We start from the raw sequence: 16,548 nt of genomic DNA, 5'->3' as shown, positions 1-16,548 counted from the left end.
TATGCTCTAATTCATGTCTCCATCTCTCACCCGGTGCTGATGGCCAGTATCTGCAGCAGGCGTGTGGAGGCCACCTTGAGGGCTGTGCTGAGCTGGGACACCCCAGGTTTCTGCAAAAGCTGCAGTGGCTGGCCCAGCATGGTCTCTGTGCCACAGAGCTGAGACAGCACATTGAGGAGCCCGCTTGAGATTGCCAGGGAGACATCCACTGGCTGGTAGCGCACACTCAGAGCAAAGACAGTCACCAGCAGGAGGCGCTGTTGGGCTTCTAACATGGGAAAGAAGACAAAGAGAGGCAAATGCAAAGAGGTGCTGTCAGTTCACTGAGTGAAGCTTAAGGGAAGCTGAAATAAGCAGAATTACAGATTTAACATTGCCCTCCTCTTCGTCTCCTCAAAGAAAAGAATGAAAGCAGATCCCTGGTCCACATCCATTAACATACACTCACACATATATATATGTGTGTGTGTGTGTGTGTGTGTGTGTGTTTATAGATAGATAAATAGACAGACACACACACACACACACAGATATTACAAACTTCTGTGGAAACGTCCAATACATTAAAACGCACACACACACACACACACACACACACACACACACACACACACACACCTCAAGGAATTAATAAGTTCAAATCAAAGTGGGCTACCTATGTGGTGCTTATTGGCCTGCAGTGCTCTCTCTAGTGTGACAGACAGTTGCTGATATATCTTATGCACAGCCGTCTGGATATCCACCTGGAGGCTCCTCTTAGCTGCTTTTACACCATCCTGCAAGAGCAGAGCAATGGCATGTCAAGGCGTACATACACAACATTGTCAACACGGTTATGACCCTTTTGTAAACTAAATTAACAGTAAACTGTGGGGCTACAGCCTTCATTAAACCTAGCTTAAACTGTGCCACTACAACCCAAAAATGGGAGCATTCCACCTATGACCATCAGCGTGTGAGCTCATACCTGGTAGTGGTGAAGCTGGACGCTTTCTCCCTTTAGTCCTCCAGTTCCCACTGTGCCGAGACCAAAACAGCCAGCCAGGAATTGCAACCTGACAGAGGTGAGCAGGGAGGAGGACTGGAAGGCAACGCTGGAACGGCCTGTACTCCCAGGCTGGCTGCCTTTCTCCTCCATGCCGGAGATCAGCACCACGATCTGGTGGAGAGCTTCTAGCCGCAACTACAGATGCAACACATCACACTGATCAACTGGGTGTTCAAAACAGGATTTGAATCCCAGATTGTCATCTGCTTTTGTCTTCCTGATCATCGAGACAAGAGCACAAAAGTGACCGTGTCTCCTTGCAATTTTGGTTTATTAACAAGCTAGGAAAAAGTGCCCTATAGCTGAGTGGTGATAAGCAGTTAACACATAGTCAAAAAAACAGAATTAACTTTTCATAAGATTCCAAACAGAAAATCGAGCCTTTAAGAAAAGAGAAGTAGATACAGGAAATAAAACATGAAATGTCAAGGAGGAAACTGAGGGATTCTGATGTGTGTAGCAGCATTTTATCACTGGTAAGTCAGATATCCAATGGTCACTTTTAGTAAAGATTACATTAACTGTATTGCTATAAGCTAAATAATCTTTATAGTGCTTAACTGGTGGATAAAACTATGTTGCAAGTTAGTTTCCTGATATTGCCTAATGTTAGCTAGCTCACGCCAAATTATAAGCTTATTAATGATTCCAACACCACATCAATGCATGTGGCTCTATTGTGACATTAAACATATTTTTTCCTTCCTTGCTGTGATACATCACCTGTAAACCTGAAGCAAAAAAAATTTAAACATTACATCAATTCAGTCAAGGTTTCCTTTCTTTCACTTGGTGTGAGACCAACAATATTGACCTTTTCAAAATACTTCTTCCTCTGCAGTGGATATAGGGTGCCAAATACCCTTAGACATGCTGAAACTAGCAAGCTAGTGCTAAAGGTATTTTGGTAGCTGTTTCACATTTGGTTGCACTGATCAGCATGAAGAATGCTCTCCTCTGGTGGGCATGGCTTTGCGAATATGATGGGTTACACACTGTCACGATACTGCTACTTATGATGTCAATATATCCTCTGGTGTTTATTCTAAAAAAAAAAAACTGTGCATTTTATTTGTAGGAGGCATTATAACAAGAAAGCTAACTTGTGCCTTAGCTTCAAGTAGAAAATACCCAGGTAGGCAGAGCCCTATTCATTCCTGGGGCAATCTCTTTACTCTCACCTCTGCCCTGCTCTGTTGCTGCTCCATAGCCAGGATAGTGGCCTGGGGGCTGGTGGACATGCTTTCTTCAGGCTCCTTGAAGGCTGGAGCGAGACCCACATCACCGCTAATAAAGCTGACCATGTTGTCAATGAGAGCATGGACACCCAGTGAGCGGCTCAGGTCCAGGTCTGACTCTTCATAGGAGTGAGCTGAGCTGTAGCTCCGCTGGCGGCTTAGCTTGGCCCGGAACCATGACTCAGCAAGAGAGTCCGGTGAGCTGTGGAGCAGGCCTGAGGGTGGGAGGAGACAGACAAGAGCTTTTCAGACACATAGATCTTCAAGAGCTCTCTTTCTTGCGGATGGACTAAGATGCTTTTAAGCACGTAAGAGCTTTTTTATTGCAATGCGTTACTCTTTGAGTGTTCATCCAAGAGCCAGATAAGGATTCTTCATGCTGCCACAAGCCTTCATATGCCAGTAAGAATTCATCTAAAATGTGTGCACTGGTTTCCAATACCCGACAGAGAAAAAAGCAAAAATGCTGCAAGTGAAATGGTAAGCAGGGCTGGCGTCTCCATATAATGATTGAAATCACTGATGTTACAGCATTGGTATTGATGAGGTCTTCACAAGTGTGACTGATAATTCTATGATATCTATTCAGCCAGACAAACCATGTTCTTCATAAGAAGTATGCCGTTATTGTACAAAGTAACCGGAACATTCCAAGCAGAGAAGAGAGCTGTTATTTGTACAATGGGCACAAACATGTCCTCTACTTCTTTTTGCTTTCTGCAATGATTGTACTGATCTATCATAGGCACACTGCGAGTAAGATACAGTATGGAGTATTTAGGCTCAAAGGTAGGCCCTCATTGTGAGAGATGAATGGGGGACATCACAGTCATGGAGGTATGAGCTGGCTTTAACAAGAGAAAGAAACATGCCATCGTTTACTTGCTTGAAGCTCCTCTTGTGTTTGGGACTCAACTGCCCCAAAAGGAGCAAATAAACTATCCACACAGGAACCAAAAGACAGAGAGACAAGAGTAATGTATGATAGCTGACAACAGCTGAAAAACCTCTATCATCCTTAGTTGCAATAACAGATACATTTCATACAAAGGATCATTACCTCTTTTTTTATGAGAGAACGCTAGGTCCAGGTCAACATTTCTTCTCCCACTCTGAAACATGAAACAGAGACAAACCCAAATATAGCATTCAAATCATAACGCTGTTGTCAGATCTTGGCATTCACCTCCTAAACAAAGAATTCCTATGTGGTGAGACAGAGGCATATCCAAGTGTATGCATTCTTCTTTTTGTGTGTGTGTGCGTGTGTGCTTTACCAGAGAGTAACCCTCTTCATCTGACTCAGGCTGGGAAAGGTCAGATTCGCTCCTGGACTTCATCAGTCTGTAGCTGGGGCTGCTCTGCACTGCCCGACTCTCTGCACTCAGACTCTCACTCCTACAAAAAAACAAACACATTGCAGATCTTATTTTACTTTAAAACTGTAACTATTTCCAACTGTAACCGCAAGTGAAATACACAAGATAAATGCAAATGGTTTCAGTCCAAATGATGTGCCATATTAAACTAAAACAAGTCCTACCATTGCCATTATATCATTGTGGTGTTCAGGTTGCAGATAATCACAGTGCCATCTGTCAAACACTGAGATTTGACCAGGGCAAGCCATAACGTAAACATTGCAGTATGAGAACTTATTCCTTGCACATCACAAGAGATGACACAGATCTTCCAATATGCTTGACACTTTGAACTGAGTCATCCTGTGCTATCAAGTGCCACAAGTTAACTAGTTTACAATAGAGGTTGTACTATAGTGATGGGTCGGTCGAGAACGAACCGGCTCTAAGAGCCGGCTCTTTGAAGTGAACGACGGGAGCCGGCTCCTGATTGGGAGCCGTTTTTTTTCGGGAGCCGATTGTTTTTTTCTGCGAAAGCCGCAGATGATTGGTCAAGATGAGGGGTGCCGTCTGTCTGCGCTGAGCGCTTCACCCCGGACCGGCAGTTACACACACACACACACACACACACACACACACACACACACACACACACGAACAGGAGAACAGGATGGAGGGAGACGAGAGAGAAAGAGAGCGAGGGGCCAGGAGAGACAACACGAACGCGCTGGAAAGGTGGAGTTAAGAAACTGAGTGACAGCAGGAAAAGGAGTAAAATCTGGACCCAGTTCAGTTTTATTGACAATAGAAAGGCAGAGTGTAGAGTCTACAAGAAAAAAATCTCTTATCGAGCCGCTCCACAAACAACCTGCACAGGCATGTGAGAACTGTCCAGCCATCAGTGCAATGGGAAGAAAAAACACAAGCAGCTGAACCTGATATTACTGAAGGTGCCAGTGTGTTTACTGCAACTGCTGCTGCTGCTGCTGCTGCTGCTGCTGCTGCAGTGTGTACAGCAATTCAATTCAACTGTAAATAGTTAAGTTTGTTTTGTATTTTATAATATATGTTTTGTAGCACTATGTAGAGTGAATAAATAAAGGCATATTTATATAATAAACATATATAAATAATAATAATAAAAAAAACATAACGCATGTTTTTTTTACATTAGTAATTCATTTTGCGCATAATTTTACATTATTGTTGGTAATAAATTAATTTAAGCAGCAAAAAAATCTGAAGAGCCGCTTGGGAGCCGAAAGAGCCGGCTCTTTTTAGCGAGCCGAGCCAAAAGAGCCGGTTCTCCAAAAAGAGCCGGAATTCCCATCACGATTGTACTATTGTTTGTGACTGATTCTGCTGAGGCAATTCAAAGCAAAAACATGAGCGTAAGCACTGTAAAAAAGATAACCCATGACTCCATCAAGCTTAAGGTGCATCAAGTACAGTAGTGTATGGTGCATAAATATGGGTCAGATAAAACTTGGAACATGAAACATGAAAAGCAGGTCAGATTTTCCAGGTGAATTCAAGAATCCTGACATCAGCAAACTAAATGTGATACAGAAATGACATAGTTTACATTGCTGCCAACAGGTGAGTCTATTGGTGTTTTTTTCTATTTTTGAGCTTTTTAAACTTTGATTTGTATAGAAAAAGTATGGGCTGAAGGACACAAAAGATGAAAACAGCAGCTGAGCTTTATGCTACAATTCTGCCTACTGGCTAAAATGAAAATGAAGTACAATTTTCTTCAATTCGATTTTCCAGAGACTTGTGTCAACACATTGAAAAACTGCAGAGAAAAGTAGATCAATCAACCAGTCTGAAGAAACCTTTTGATTTTTTTCAGTAGATAAAATGGATCGTTATGGTTGTTTTTTTTACAGCATAAAATCAACATGCAAGCAGGAACTAAAAGTTCACCATTTTGAGCTCAGATTTAGCAGCCTACCAATGTAGGAACCTAACAGTGTCTGAGTGGATGGTGCTCTGACCTGGTCATGAAGCCCAGACACTCCTGTGTTCCCCCACTGGCCGACAGGGCCCGGGCCTCCTCCTGACTCTGATTAGTCAGCTCCCCCAGCACCGGGCTCACCCCGAGCACCAGCAAGGCACAGCGGTGGATCACTGAGTTACAGGCTGCTGTGTACAGGTCCTGGCCCTCTGGGAGAATGGTACTGCCCCTTCTCTCCTCCTGAGACGGGGTGGCCTCCTCTTCTCCGCCACCTCCTCCTCCGCCTCCTCCTCCTCCTCCTCCTCCGTTCCTGGATACAGAACTGGAGACCAGGCCTGTGCTGCTGCTGGCCCGCTCCCTCTCCCGACTGCGAGCTGCCTCTCGAGCTGAGAGGAAACATTGAAAGATTTCTGTGTTGTGCGACACACACAAACACACACAAAACACACAGACAAGGTGCTGGGTTAGAGGACTAGCAGCAGCCATTGAGTACATGGCACAGGTTTTGTTGAGTTGCAACACTGCATCACACTAGACTGCCTGGTCTGATGACAGCCACATTCATCCTTGCACATCATTAGAGGCCACCTATCTCAGGCTTTCCCCCAGATGATTATACCATAGGTCAGGTGCCCCCCACCTAACCTGAGATACCAGGAGCCTTCTGATGAGGAGGAAAAAAACAAGAAAAACAGAAAAAGGAAAATAAGCTCCAATTGCACCTTCTGTGCACCAATGGAGGGGGCTGGGCAGGAGTTGTCAAGAAGTTGTGGAAGAAGCAGAGGAGGATGACAAGAAGAGGATGGAGATTTGTATACAGCACTAAAACTGGAAATGTTTTGTAGCAAATTTTGTTAAAAATGTCCTCTGAACTTATCTTGGCTTCTTTGGAACTTAAGCAATAGCAGGATAGTTAGTTCCAAATATCAGTTGGAAGACTTGCAACTACATCCCTTAGAACACCACTTGGGGCTCAAACCTGCAACCTTCAGTACCATAGGCAAGCTCCTTACACAATGCGCCACCTAGGTGGTCAGCTGGGTTGGTGGCTGAGAACTTTCTGGGTCAACAGTCTAATTCATATTAGAGTATAAATCAAACGGTCAAAAACTGAGGAAAAATTGGAGCATTTTTTGGGCATTATTTACATGGAGATCAATTTGGGGAGCAAAAATCTAAATTCTGTAGAAATTTCCGTTTTTGAGATAGAATTGCAAAATTCTTTTGGGGATGGTCTGAAGGTGCCATTTAGTAAAAATTTGTGTGACAAGTTAAGTTTAATTAGTTTTACAGTTTTTGATAAAAAATGCTGTGGTGTGTGAGACTGCAGTGTATTAAAGTTTCTACTGACTTGGGACTGAATTTTGGGATTAGATGTAAAGCTAGGTAGCATATGTGGTTGATATTTAATCGTTTTTCAATGTTTTGAACTTTCAACCTTGGAAAAATTTGGGTCTTTATTTCAGCTTATGTCATTTTGGAGTGGACCACACAGCTGTGCAAAGTTTGGGTTATTTTCATGCATAGGAAGACAGTTTTAGTAAGAAGCCGAAGAAGCAGAGGATGCAGGAGGGAGGAAGTAGTAGAAGAAGCAGCAGAAAAAAGCAAAAGAAGAACACTAAGCAAAACAAGAGGAACTGGCAGATCTAGTTCTCAGCCCCTAATAACACCAATCATCAATATAATACCCATGCCACAAATATCATCTGTGGGTCCTGCAGGTAGCCCATCCCATGCAGACCTCTAATGTGTACAAGAAAGTAATTATAAACAAACAAGCAAGCAAAAAAAGCTCTATCATGAATTAGTTTTGATCACCATGTCACAGTGACACACTGCACAAACTAAACATTATAATTGAACATTGAACACTATAATTATGTCAAGTCTCCTGTGAGACTTGATATCCACATGTATTGTAGACGTGGCACTTTCATACCTAGGTTAGCTAATACAAGTGTCTGTAATATGGTTAACCTATAAAACATTCTACAGGAAACAGTACAAAGCCAATTGAGGAGAAAGTTACGATGCTTTATTAATTTCACATAAGGGAGAGATGTTGAAGTCAGGATGCAGGTTACAGAGAGATTTTTATACCTATAGGGAACTGAGAAAGCTTTTTCAAGTTTCAACTTTAGTTCAGTTTACAACTCCATACTGCTGATGTGTTCCTATTGTTGCTAATAGCACGTTGAGAGCATAACACTAATGCCAATCCAAGCAGATGCACTTACTTCCAGCTGTCATTACTTCATGGTCCCTCTCCTCCTCTTCATCATCCTGCTCCTGATGGCCCTCCTCTCTCTCCCGGTCAGCCCTCTCCTCCAGCTCTGCTTCCTCATCGATAGTGCGTGTGAACGAGTGCTCCTGTGGGTCCATGTCCAGAGAGTCCTGATTGTCTGAAATCTGAACAGGTTCCACCAAATGACATCCATGAGTGTGTTTCAAAATCATATTCATTCAGAAGCAACACATTCACATAAAAGCCACAAATTAAAGAGCAAAACATCAGAAATGTTACTAAGGTCAAATCCTCTTACACCAAACGTCGATGATATACTAAGGGTGAATGCAAAGATTGGGTGTGTGTGTAACTGACTTTGGCATACTCACCCTTCTCTCACGTGAAGAAGAGCGGGTCTGGATAAAATCCATGTTCTTACAGGCTAGCAGGCGGTTTCGTACCTTGTATACACTGCGATAAACCTCTGCCAGGGACTTACAAGGTTGGTACCTGATGGGGGCAAACATTACAAAAAAAAATTATATTAATATTCAACATGCATTTCTTGAATAATTCATTTTTAAAGACATGGCCACCTTAATTATGTTCTGTACCATAGAGTTCTCATATTCTGCCCGAACCCGACCCGACCCGACCCGACCCGACATTTTCGGGTCGGGTCGGGCCTAAAATTTACGTGAATTGGGCGGGTCGGGTCGGGCTTCGGGTTCTGTGGGGGATTTTTTTTTTTTTTTTAAATAAAAAAATAGAATTATGTGTTGTGTTATTGATTATGACGTTTCATTTTTATGTGACTGATGGAGAGAGTGAGAGACTGGATTGGATTTGGAGGCTAAACTTTCAGTGACAGACAGACAACCAGCTGTGCGAGCGCAGCGCAAACAAGTGAGAGAGAGTTGCAGCAGTATCCCGCTGTGCTGGCACACTCGGCAGCAGGGACGGTTTTTGCGATGGGCAGTGCAACTGCCCAAGGCGCAATCTACTTGGGGGCGCACGAGAAAAAAAAAAATCGCCAGTTTTCTAGACTACCGCATTGACCCGCACATGCCGCGGCACCATCAGTCGGCATCAGGCGGGCCGGCCGCGGCACCGTCCGATACCGCGCCCACCTGTCAGGTCTGCCGGATCTGACAGGTGAGCTGCCTGATGCTGGCCTGTGCCGCGGCCGGCCCGCCTGATACCGACTGATGGTGCCCCGGTGCCGCGGCCGACCGGCTCTGCTAAATAATGGCGAATTTGGCGATTTTTTTTCGGGCTTTATCGGGCTGTCGGGCCTAAAGTTCGGCTAATTAGTCGGGTCGGGTCGGGCCTCGGGCTGGCCCAGTCCGGCCCGGGTCGGGTCGGGTCTTAATTTTCAGGCCCGATGAGAACTCTACTGTACCACCTTGACTTAATTAACTTTACTCTGTATTCTTTGTGGTTATCGTCATGTAAGGAGGATGAAATGAGGGGATGAAATAATTCAGCTACATTCAGCACTAAACAACAGCTGGACTGGACAGAACAAGAGCAAGTGGCACGTATTTGCAAATTGCTCCAATCATGACATGTTGGGGGACAGTTTTTTCGCTCTAAAAGCGAAATGCCGTAAAAGTCAGACAGATTTCAACTTGAACAAACTGTTTTTGAGGCTTCATGTGCACATTTAATGTTTCAAGCTTTTCTTGGCATCCCACTTAGCAGAACAAGCAGCAATTCACCTGCCACCATCCCAGCAGAGAAAACTGATGTCACACTTGCAATGTCACATACCATCTGTTTAGGCCCCTTGATAACACCACTGAGGCTCTTTTTGATTGTTTTATGAGTGAACAAAATCCCTGAAGTGGTTATATAGTGGTTATTTTGGGCTATTACGATGAAACACTACCAAACACTTAATGCCTTAGTAAGCAACATGCAAGTACACTAAAATGTGTGTGTGTATCAGTGTTATGTACCTGCCCTCTCCACAGGCTTGGCCAAGCAGACCTGTGTGCTTCAGTAAGGCTGCCAACACAAACCTGGACACTGTGTCTAACAAGGACTCATTACTCAGAGATGCATTGTCCCAGTCTGTAAGGCAATACATAACAGAACAGTGCAGTCAGTACATTGTCAACTACATGTATGTCAGGTCTACTTTGTCTAGCAGAGAGAAAACAGACTCCAGCATGTGTCTAGTCCCAAGACAGACCTTTGCTCATGGCATAGTCCTGCATGTTGATCCAGAGGCTGTTGCTGGGTTCTTTAGTGCAGCCCAGGGCCAGATCCACAAGGATATTCATGTTGGGGTTCAGCGTACAATCAAAGGGCTTCTGTTCCTCATTACCAGACAGCGCTGCCTCCAACAAGGAGCTGATGCAGGTGTCTGGAGGACACAAGTGAACAGTAATCGGCTCATTTATTAATGGAGCAAACAACAAATAATACAACACAGAGAGGGAAAAGGTGAAATTAAGTCATCATCGTGTCACAGAAAAAAAGACAAGAACTTCTAGACACTTGAAGGAATAACAGAGCACAGTGTCACTTGGCTGTACCTTGACCAAGCTATTAATTAAACTTTCAGATACTTTGAGTACAAAGAGCACTTTGTGTTTTCAGCACTACCACAATTTGTGTGTCCTCTTTCTACCTAGCTGTGGGATGTCCATTTCCAGGCCATTGCTGAAGAGGGGAGTTTTGAGCCAATAAGCAGTGTCCTGCTCCTCCAGCGAAGTGGGGGCTCCCTGCAGCATGCCACCCAGGCAACGGCCCACAAGCAGTGCAGCCGTTCTCTCCAGGTCCACAAGCCACACCCAGGACAATGCCGGCTGAGCCAGGGACACCCCCGAGGCTGGCTCAACAAAGTCTGGAGTGCCTGGGGAGACAGATTAGATTTGGGGTAGAGGAAGTAGAACAGCATAAACTCCAGTGAACAGAAGTACACACATGCCGATATATGGGTTTTCTAAAACATACATATCAACTAGGGCTATTGCTGTGTGAAATATTCAGCTCAGACACAAGAGCATATCAGATGTCCACTTTTGCTCATTTGCTCACTCATGAATGTGTTACAGTACAGTAGGTCACAACCTGAAATTAATGTTGAGGTTTCACTAAGCTTTGGTCTGATTCCATTTAGAAACACAGATGGTGTACAATATTAGAGATATATAGATAAACAACAATGACAGCCCAGCCTTAATATCACCATACATAATTTCTTCATTCATTTGTTTGATGCTCACCATGAAGAGGCCACTGCAGCTCCTGGTCCTCCAGAGGGGAGGCAGCGGGCAGCAGTCTGTTGAGGCGGTCCAGAGGAGGCAGCAGGTCCAGCAGGTAGCTCAGTAGAGGTCTTGCCACTGACACAGGGAGCAGCAGCAAGGAGTTGATGATCTGGCACAACATGCTGCCCGCCGCTGACACATAGATTACATCTGGAGACGACAAAGAGTCAGGTTTGCTGATCAAGTCATGAATGTCATTATGTGATAAAGGTAACTACTCAAGTGTGCAATGTTACAACATGTATTTGTGTTACGACAATTGAAACAACTGCTCTACACTGCGGAGGGGACAAACAAAAACAAAACCTAGAAAAAAAAAAAAAAAAAGCATGATTTAGGATGATTGAGGATTTATCGGTCAGATTTTATGTAAAATCATGCAAAGTGACAACTGACAAATAAAAACTGCTAGCAGAAACTTAAATCTTAAAGACAGAGATCTGCTTATAGTGTATGCTCCCAAATTCAGGACCACAGTTACCTTCACTGTGATGGTACAATGACTATGCATTTATAAAAGAGAAAGGCTGAGTTTATTATTAGTGCCTGGAAGGTGAATGGTGACTTAACAGTACAGAAATCAACATTAAACGGACAGGAAAAGATGTCTGATGAGGAATGAACTGAAGAAGACACCTTAATACTAAGAAAATGACTGGTTGAGAAACAGAGACAGAAAAACCCCCAGAAGACAAAAAATAAACAAACAAATAGAGATAAAGAGCCTAAACAGGCCAAGCCGGCAAGAGAGTATGAGGGAACTACTTGAGCCTTGCCGTTGCAATGATAAATTATTCTTGTTCACCTTGTAGCTTCTCTCGTATGCTGCCGTTCCAGGAGCTTTCTTTAATCAGAGTGGCTGAGCGGGAGAAAATGTCTGTGGCATGGGGCAGCAGGAGCTGCAGGTGCTTGTGCAGCAGAGCCACACTGCTGGAGTTCTGCAGAAAATACACAAATTATCATGTATTTGTAAACATAGCAAATTTAAAACATATCAGACAACTCCAAGGTTCTAAGATTAGCTGTGGATTAGAAAGTAAATGAGCAAGCAAACAAACAAAGATATTAAGACTACTGGAGTCACTAGCTTGAGAGAATCTCAGTCTATTATCACAGCATAAGTTTAAATAGCTGCACAAGTGTTTTTGCTTGACTAAATGCTACTTTTCCTAAAATAAAAGCTCAAATCTATGGGAGGAGTAAGCATTGCTGAGCAGACTGGACATTTGCAAACACAGAGAATGTTTAGCGTCCATACCTCAGAGACAGAGTTAATATGGCAGTATGCCAGCAGTTGTTTCTGCAGGGAGCAGAGTAGTTGGTGGAGGTGGGCAGGTTGGCTGCTGTCAGAGGAGGATGTGCCCTGCTGCAGCTTATCACTGTTCTTTTCTAGCTCACCAAACGCTTGATCCTGGACACAAGACATGCAAGCACACAATCACATGTAAGGATCAGATCAATTTAGATACTGGAAATTAGAGTAGAAATATTTAATCACTTGACAGATTTTTCTACACCAATTTAAGCTTCCATCCTGTGCCTTGAGCTTCTACTGATCTTTGTGAAAATGAATAATACTCAACAAATCAATGATAAAATACACATTAACTTTTATTCTTGGTACCATTTGCTTTGATTGGAAAGCAGACAAGTTACACCACCTAAGTAAATTCTTATCAATTTCCTCACTAATGTCAGGCATTGTTACCAGGCCTGTAAGAGACAGATTTCCATCCTGACCTCTGGACTATTAGTTGAAAAAAAAACCCAGTTTTTACCCCGTTAGAAGATATTTGTGTATTTTCCAGTTTGTTTGTTTGTTTTTTGCCCCGCTGGGAAACAGTGGCCTACACGTCACTATATCGGTTGGCCAGCAGTTAAGCCCAGAGGCTCCTATCACCAAATGTATTTTTCTCCATGAAAACTGCAACATTTATGTTGCCTAATGAATGAAACTTGCCAACTCTGGTCACACCATGACTTTTCTTCTTGTGCCACCAGCAGGCTAAAATGTTGCAAAAGTAGTAGTGGCACTAGTGGCAATTTCAAGAGGTGACATTTTGTGACAACACTGATGTTGGCTAGAGAATGAAAACAGGCAATTTGGGTGACTCCATGACCTTCCCTCTACCGCCATCAGTCCCATCAATGGGGCATCTGCATTAGAAATAACATGCTTGTTTCCATGTGTTTTTCACAAAACAGAAAACGGAGCTCTACCAGTAATGCAGAGCAATTTGTGCAATGTATTCAATCATAATAAGAATAATTATTATCATAGAATGTACCAGTACTTGCTAATATTCCCTCCAAGAGTCTTCAGTGAGAAAAACAGAGAGGATATTCTAAGCAAGTGATAATGAACAAAAAAGGAATAAGTCTGATGTAAGCAACATAACAGTCTAAACATTCTGTTTTTTTTTTCAGGTCTGCATAATCATACACACTAGGAAAAAGTATCCCTTGGATCAGTGTCACTGTTAAACTTTCTTAGCATGGTAAGTACAGCTTTATTGTTAGCAAGCCCCTGCACTGCATTGGTGTGGGTGTGTTACAATCAATAAAAGACAATCTTTAGAGAATGAGGCACACTAATGCTGCACCAGGGAAAAGCTGTGAGGTGATAATAAACCAGCGATTATGTATGACTCATGCTCTGCTGCAGCCTGTGCTCCAAAATCAGAAGCAGGAAGAATAAAGAGAAAGAAAACAGTGGTAGTCGCATTCAGTATGTTGACTTCAAGACATTTCTACATGTGCTGATGGTAACACCTTGATGATAACAAAGCCAGGATTGCCAGCTTGATTTTGATGATTACTGATTGACAAGGGCACATTGATGTGAGTAGCCTCTGTGCAGTGGCTCATGTGCTATGGAGAGCCGAGAACATGCAGATTTTCATTCCAAACAAATTATGTCAACAGGAGATTTCACTGCTTTCTATCATCAGTAGCGCAGCTATGTGCCATGCCCTCCATGGTACATAACTGTCCATTCCTGAGCTTGGGAATCAAGTAGCTATTAACCATTCATTTTCTAGAGCAGCGGTTATATCAAATGACTCAGCAATTACTATCTACTTACAGTGTAAAAACCCAGATTCCTAAGTAGGGTCTTCATGAGGATCTCAGCAAGGTGGGTGTCAGGGTGGCTGGCCGTGGTGGTGTAGGTAGGGTCTGGGGAAGCTGTGAAACCCAGGCCAGAAGAAAGCACCTCAGGGCCATCAGTGGGAGAGCTGTAGCCCAGCAGTGACGCCACGTGGGTATGGTCCTGAAGACTGGTCAGGATGATGTCCAGCTGCATCCTCTGAGGCACGGACCAAACATAATGACTAAACATTACGAAAGATGAATACATATTTTTCTTGGCCAAAACTTAGTTGATGCAGACCACTACATAGATTCAATCAAAGTCACACTGCCCACAATAACTCAGAATAGAACAACAAATCGCAGAAGTTATTTTTGGTGTTAGTCAGAATGTGCTTGCCTTTGTAAAAATAAATAAATAAATAAATAAATAAATGAATTTTTAAAAGTATCAAAGTCATGACTATTTGGGCACTGAATATGCCCTCCTCATCTTTTATCATTTAAACTACCTCCCAACAGGAAGGCAGCTCTCATTGAACAGTGGGTAGCACCGGGTACCTGTCCCTTGGAGAGACTCTCCCATCTGTCAGGACCCTGGGGCAGCAGGGAGTGCAGAAGCTCCATCCTCTCTCTCAGTGGAGGCAGCAGCATGGTGGCTCCCACAGACAGAGTCTCAATCACTGCCTGACAAGACAAGCATACCCACATACTGACTCTGCCTGACTTAATGAGGTGGCAGCCTACAGAATCCAAACTTGTTGATATTTTAGGAGATCATTTTATCTATGCCCTCTAAACTAATCAAAATAATAACAATAAGTTATTCAAAGCAGCATGAAACAGCAAAATATATCAAGACAAATGCAGTTCAGGATAGCCCCATGGTGATAACACCCAGTCCCTTCCAAATACAAAAAGAAAACAAAGAAAACAAAAGAAACAGGCAGTTTTGCAAAATATTCACAGTGAACTATAATGACTGATTGCCAAAGTTTCGTTTTCACGTTAATGCAACTTTTACTTCCTGTTTTTCAACAGCGTTGACTCAGTAAAGAACAGACATGGTTTGTAATTTTAAAAAAGTCGCATACGTCAACATATATAGGTGCCAGGCTATTACTATTGCTTCATTTATTATTATTATACTAAACTGGCTATAAACCACCAAATCTTTTATTTTTGATTGATGAAAACCTAAATCCATGATGAATATTAAAGATATTTGGTACATGATAGAACCCCATGATGGAATTCCAGCAATTTTTAATTGTTTTCAAAATCATATTTTTAATATTGTCTCTTACATCGCTGTCAGGGCTCCCTATAAGTGACTGAAATGGCCACCAATGCACCTAACTTTTGTATTTTGTCCCCACCATAGCCTGATGTGAACCTCCCAGAAACGTAACTACACATCACAGAGACGCAGGCCACAAAAACTGTGACTGGTCAGCTTGGTAGCATCACATTTCCTCCTAGACATTTCTAGCTGCTCCTTTTTTACCAGCTAGTTAAGTAAGCCATGGACCAAACTGAGGAAAGACAACTGAGAAGGTTTGCAAGTATATACATTACAGCATTACGTTGCATGAATCTCAGTAAAAGCAATTGTTAAACATTTAATAGCTCCAACGACAACATGATCTCCTCAGTTTCAGTTGACATCGTTTTAACTACAGAGAAAAAGCTTCTTCTACTGTCTATGAGAATCTCAACACTGTGGCATAGAAACTCCACCGCTGTAATTGAAAAGCGATGAAAACACACCAGCGCACAAGTATGAATGCTCACAATGGCATTGGCCACTTGCATAGGCTACAGCATAGGCTCTGTGTACATTCTACGCAGACGCATGAATGAGGCTTCACGCGCACACAACGCATAAGAGTTTATGGGCGGCACCCAAGTCAACTGAATGGGAAACAGGCTTTGAATTTTAATATGTAAACATGTTGTGCTCAACCAAAAAAAAATCTACCTGATAATAAAGTTTTGTCCATAAGTCTAAGGATGCACAGCCTCCTAGGTGGACCCTCACCTGAATGCAACCAAGTCACATATGAACACACACTTTCCAAAAAGAAAAGATTCGCTATGTGTAACAGGCATGCCTAGTTTTATATCTGGCTAGATACATGTCTGTTAACTTCTGTTTGTTCTGTCTTTGTTCTGTGGCTGTGCTGATTGAAGGAGGGACCAGGACCACAACTGGCTACTGGTTGCTCTTTTAATGGAAACTGTATGGTAGTTGTTAATATAAAAAATAAAAGATAAAAAAAAAAATAAATAAAAACAGAAATACTCCATAAGATGCAGGCTCTTCCACACATTTGAGTCATCAAT

At 42.8% G+C, this 16,548-nt stretch overlaps 1 protein-coding gene across 5 annotated transcripts in view; it reads right to left on the bottom strand.

Annotated features, from left to right (window-relative positions):
• The window catches only part of herc1 (HECT and RLD domain containing E3 ubiquitin protein ligase family member 1), an 80,406-nt gene that overhangs the window by 40,967 nt on the left and 22,891 nt on the right, over positions 1 to 16,548 (bottom strand). For 4 of the 5 annotated variants that reach the window (XM_030048083.1, XM_030048105.1, XM_030048090.1 and 1 more), the window contains exons 13-29: positions 14,764 to 14,889; positions 14,198 to 14,419; positions 12,371 to 12,523; positions 11,918 to 12,050; positions 11,071 to 11,262; positions 10,473 to 10,697; positions 10,032 to 10,205; positions 9,796 to 9,910; positions 8,224 to 8,344; positions 7,845 to 8,016; positions 5,648 to 6,017; positions 3,564 to 3,684; positions 3,347 to 3,398; positions 2,230 to 2,501; positions 968 to 1,183; positions 656 to 776; positions 31 to 268 (exon numbers count right to left, since the gene is read on the bottom strand). In XM_030048083.1, coding sequence (XP_029903943.1) covers positions 31 to 268; positions 656 to 776; positions 968 to 1,183; positions 2,230 to 2,501; positions 3,347 to 3,398; positions 3,564 to 3,684; positions 5,648 to 6,017; positions 7,845 to 8,016; positions 8,224 to 8,344; positions 9,796 to 9,910; positions 10,032 to 10,205; positions 10,473 to 10,697; positions 11,071 to 11,262; positions 11,918 to 12,050; positions 12,371 to 12,523; positions 14,198 to 14,419; positions 14,764 to 14,889 — 3,023 coding nt within the window. The remainder of the gene's footprint in view (positions 1 to 30; positions 269 to 655; positions 777 to 967; positions 1,184 to 2,229; positions 2,502 to 3,346; positions 3,399 to 3,563; positions 3,685 to 5,647; positions 6,018 to 7,844; positions 8,017 to 8,223; positions 8,345 to 9,795; positions 9,911 to 10,031; positions 10,206 to 10,472; positions 10,698 to 11,070; positions 11,263 to 11,917; positions 12,051 to 12,370; positions 12,524 to 14,197; positions 14,420 to 14,763; positions 14,890 to 16,548) is intronic. The other variant, XM_030048104.1, reaches the window with a different exon arrangement.

Source organism: Myripristis murdjan, chromosome 3 (genome assembly GCF_902150065.1).
Source record: "Myripristis murdjan chromosome 3, fMyrMur1.1, whole genome shotgun sequence".
NCBI lineage: Eukaryota > Metazoa > Chordata > Actinopteri > Holocentriformes > Holocentridae > Myripristis > Myripristis murdjan.
This window is presented reverse-complemented; position numbering and strand designations above follow the sequence as displayed.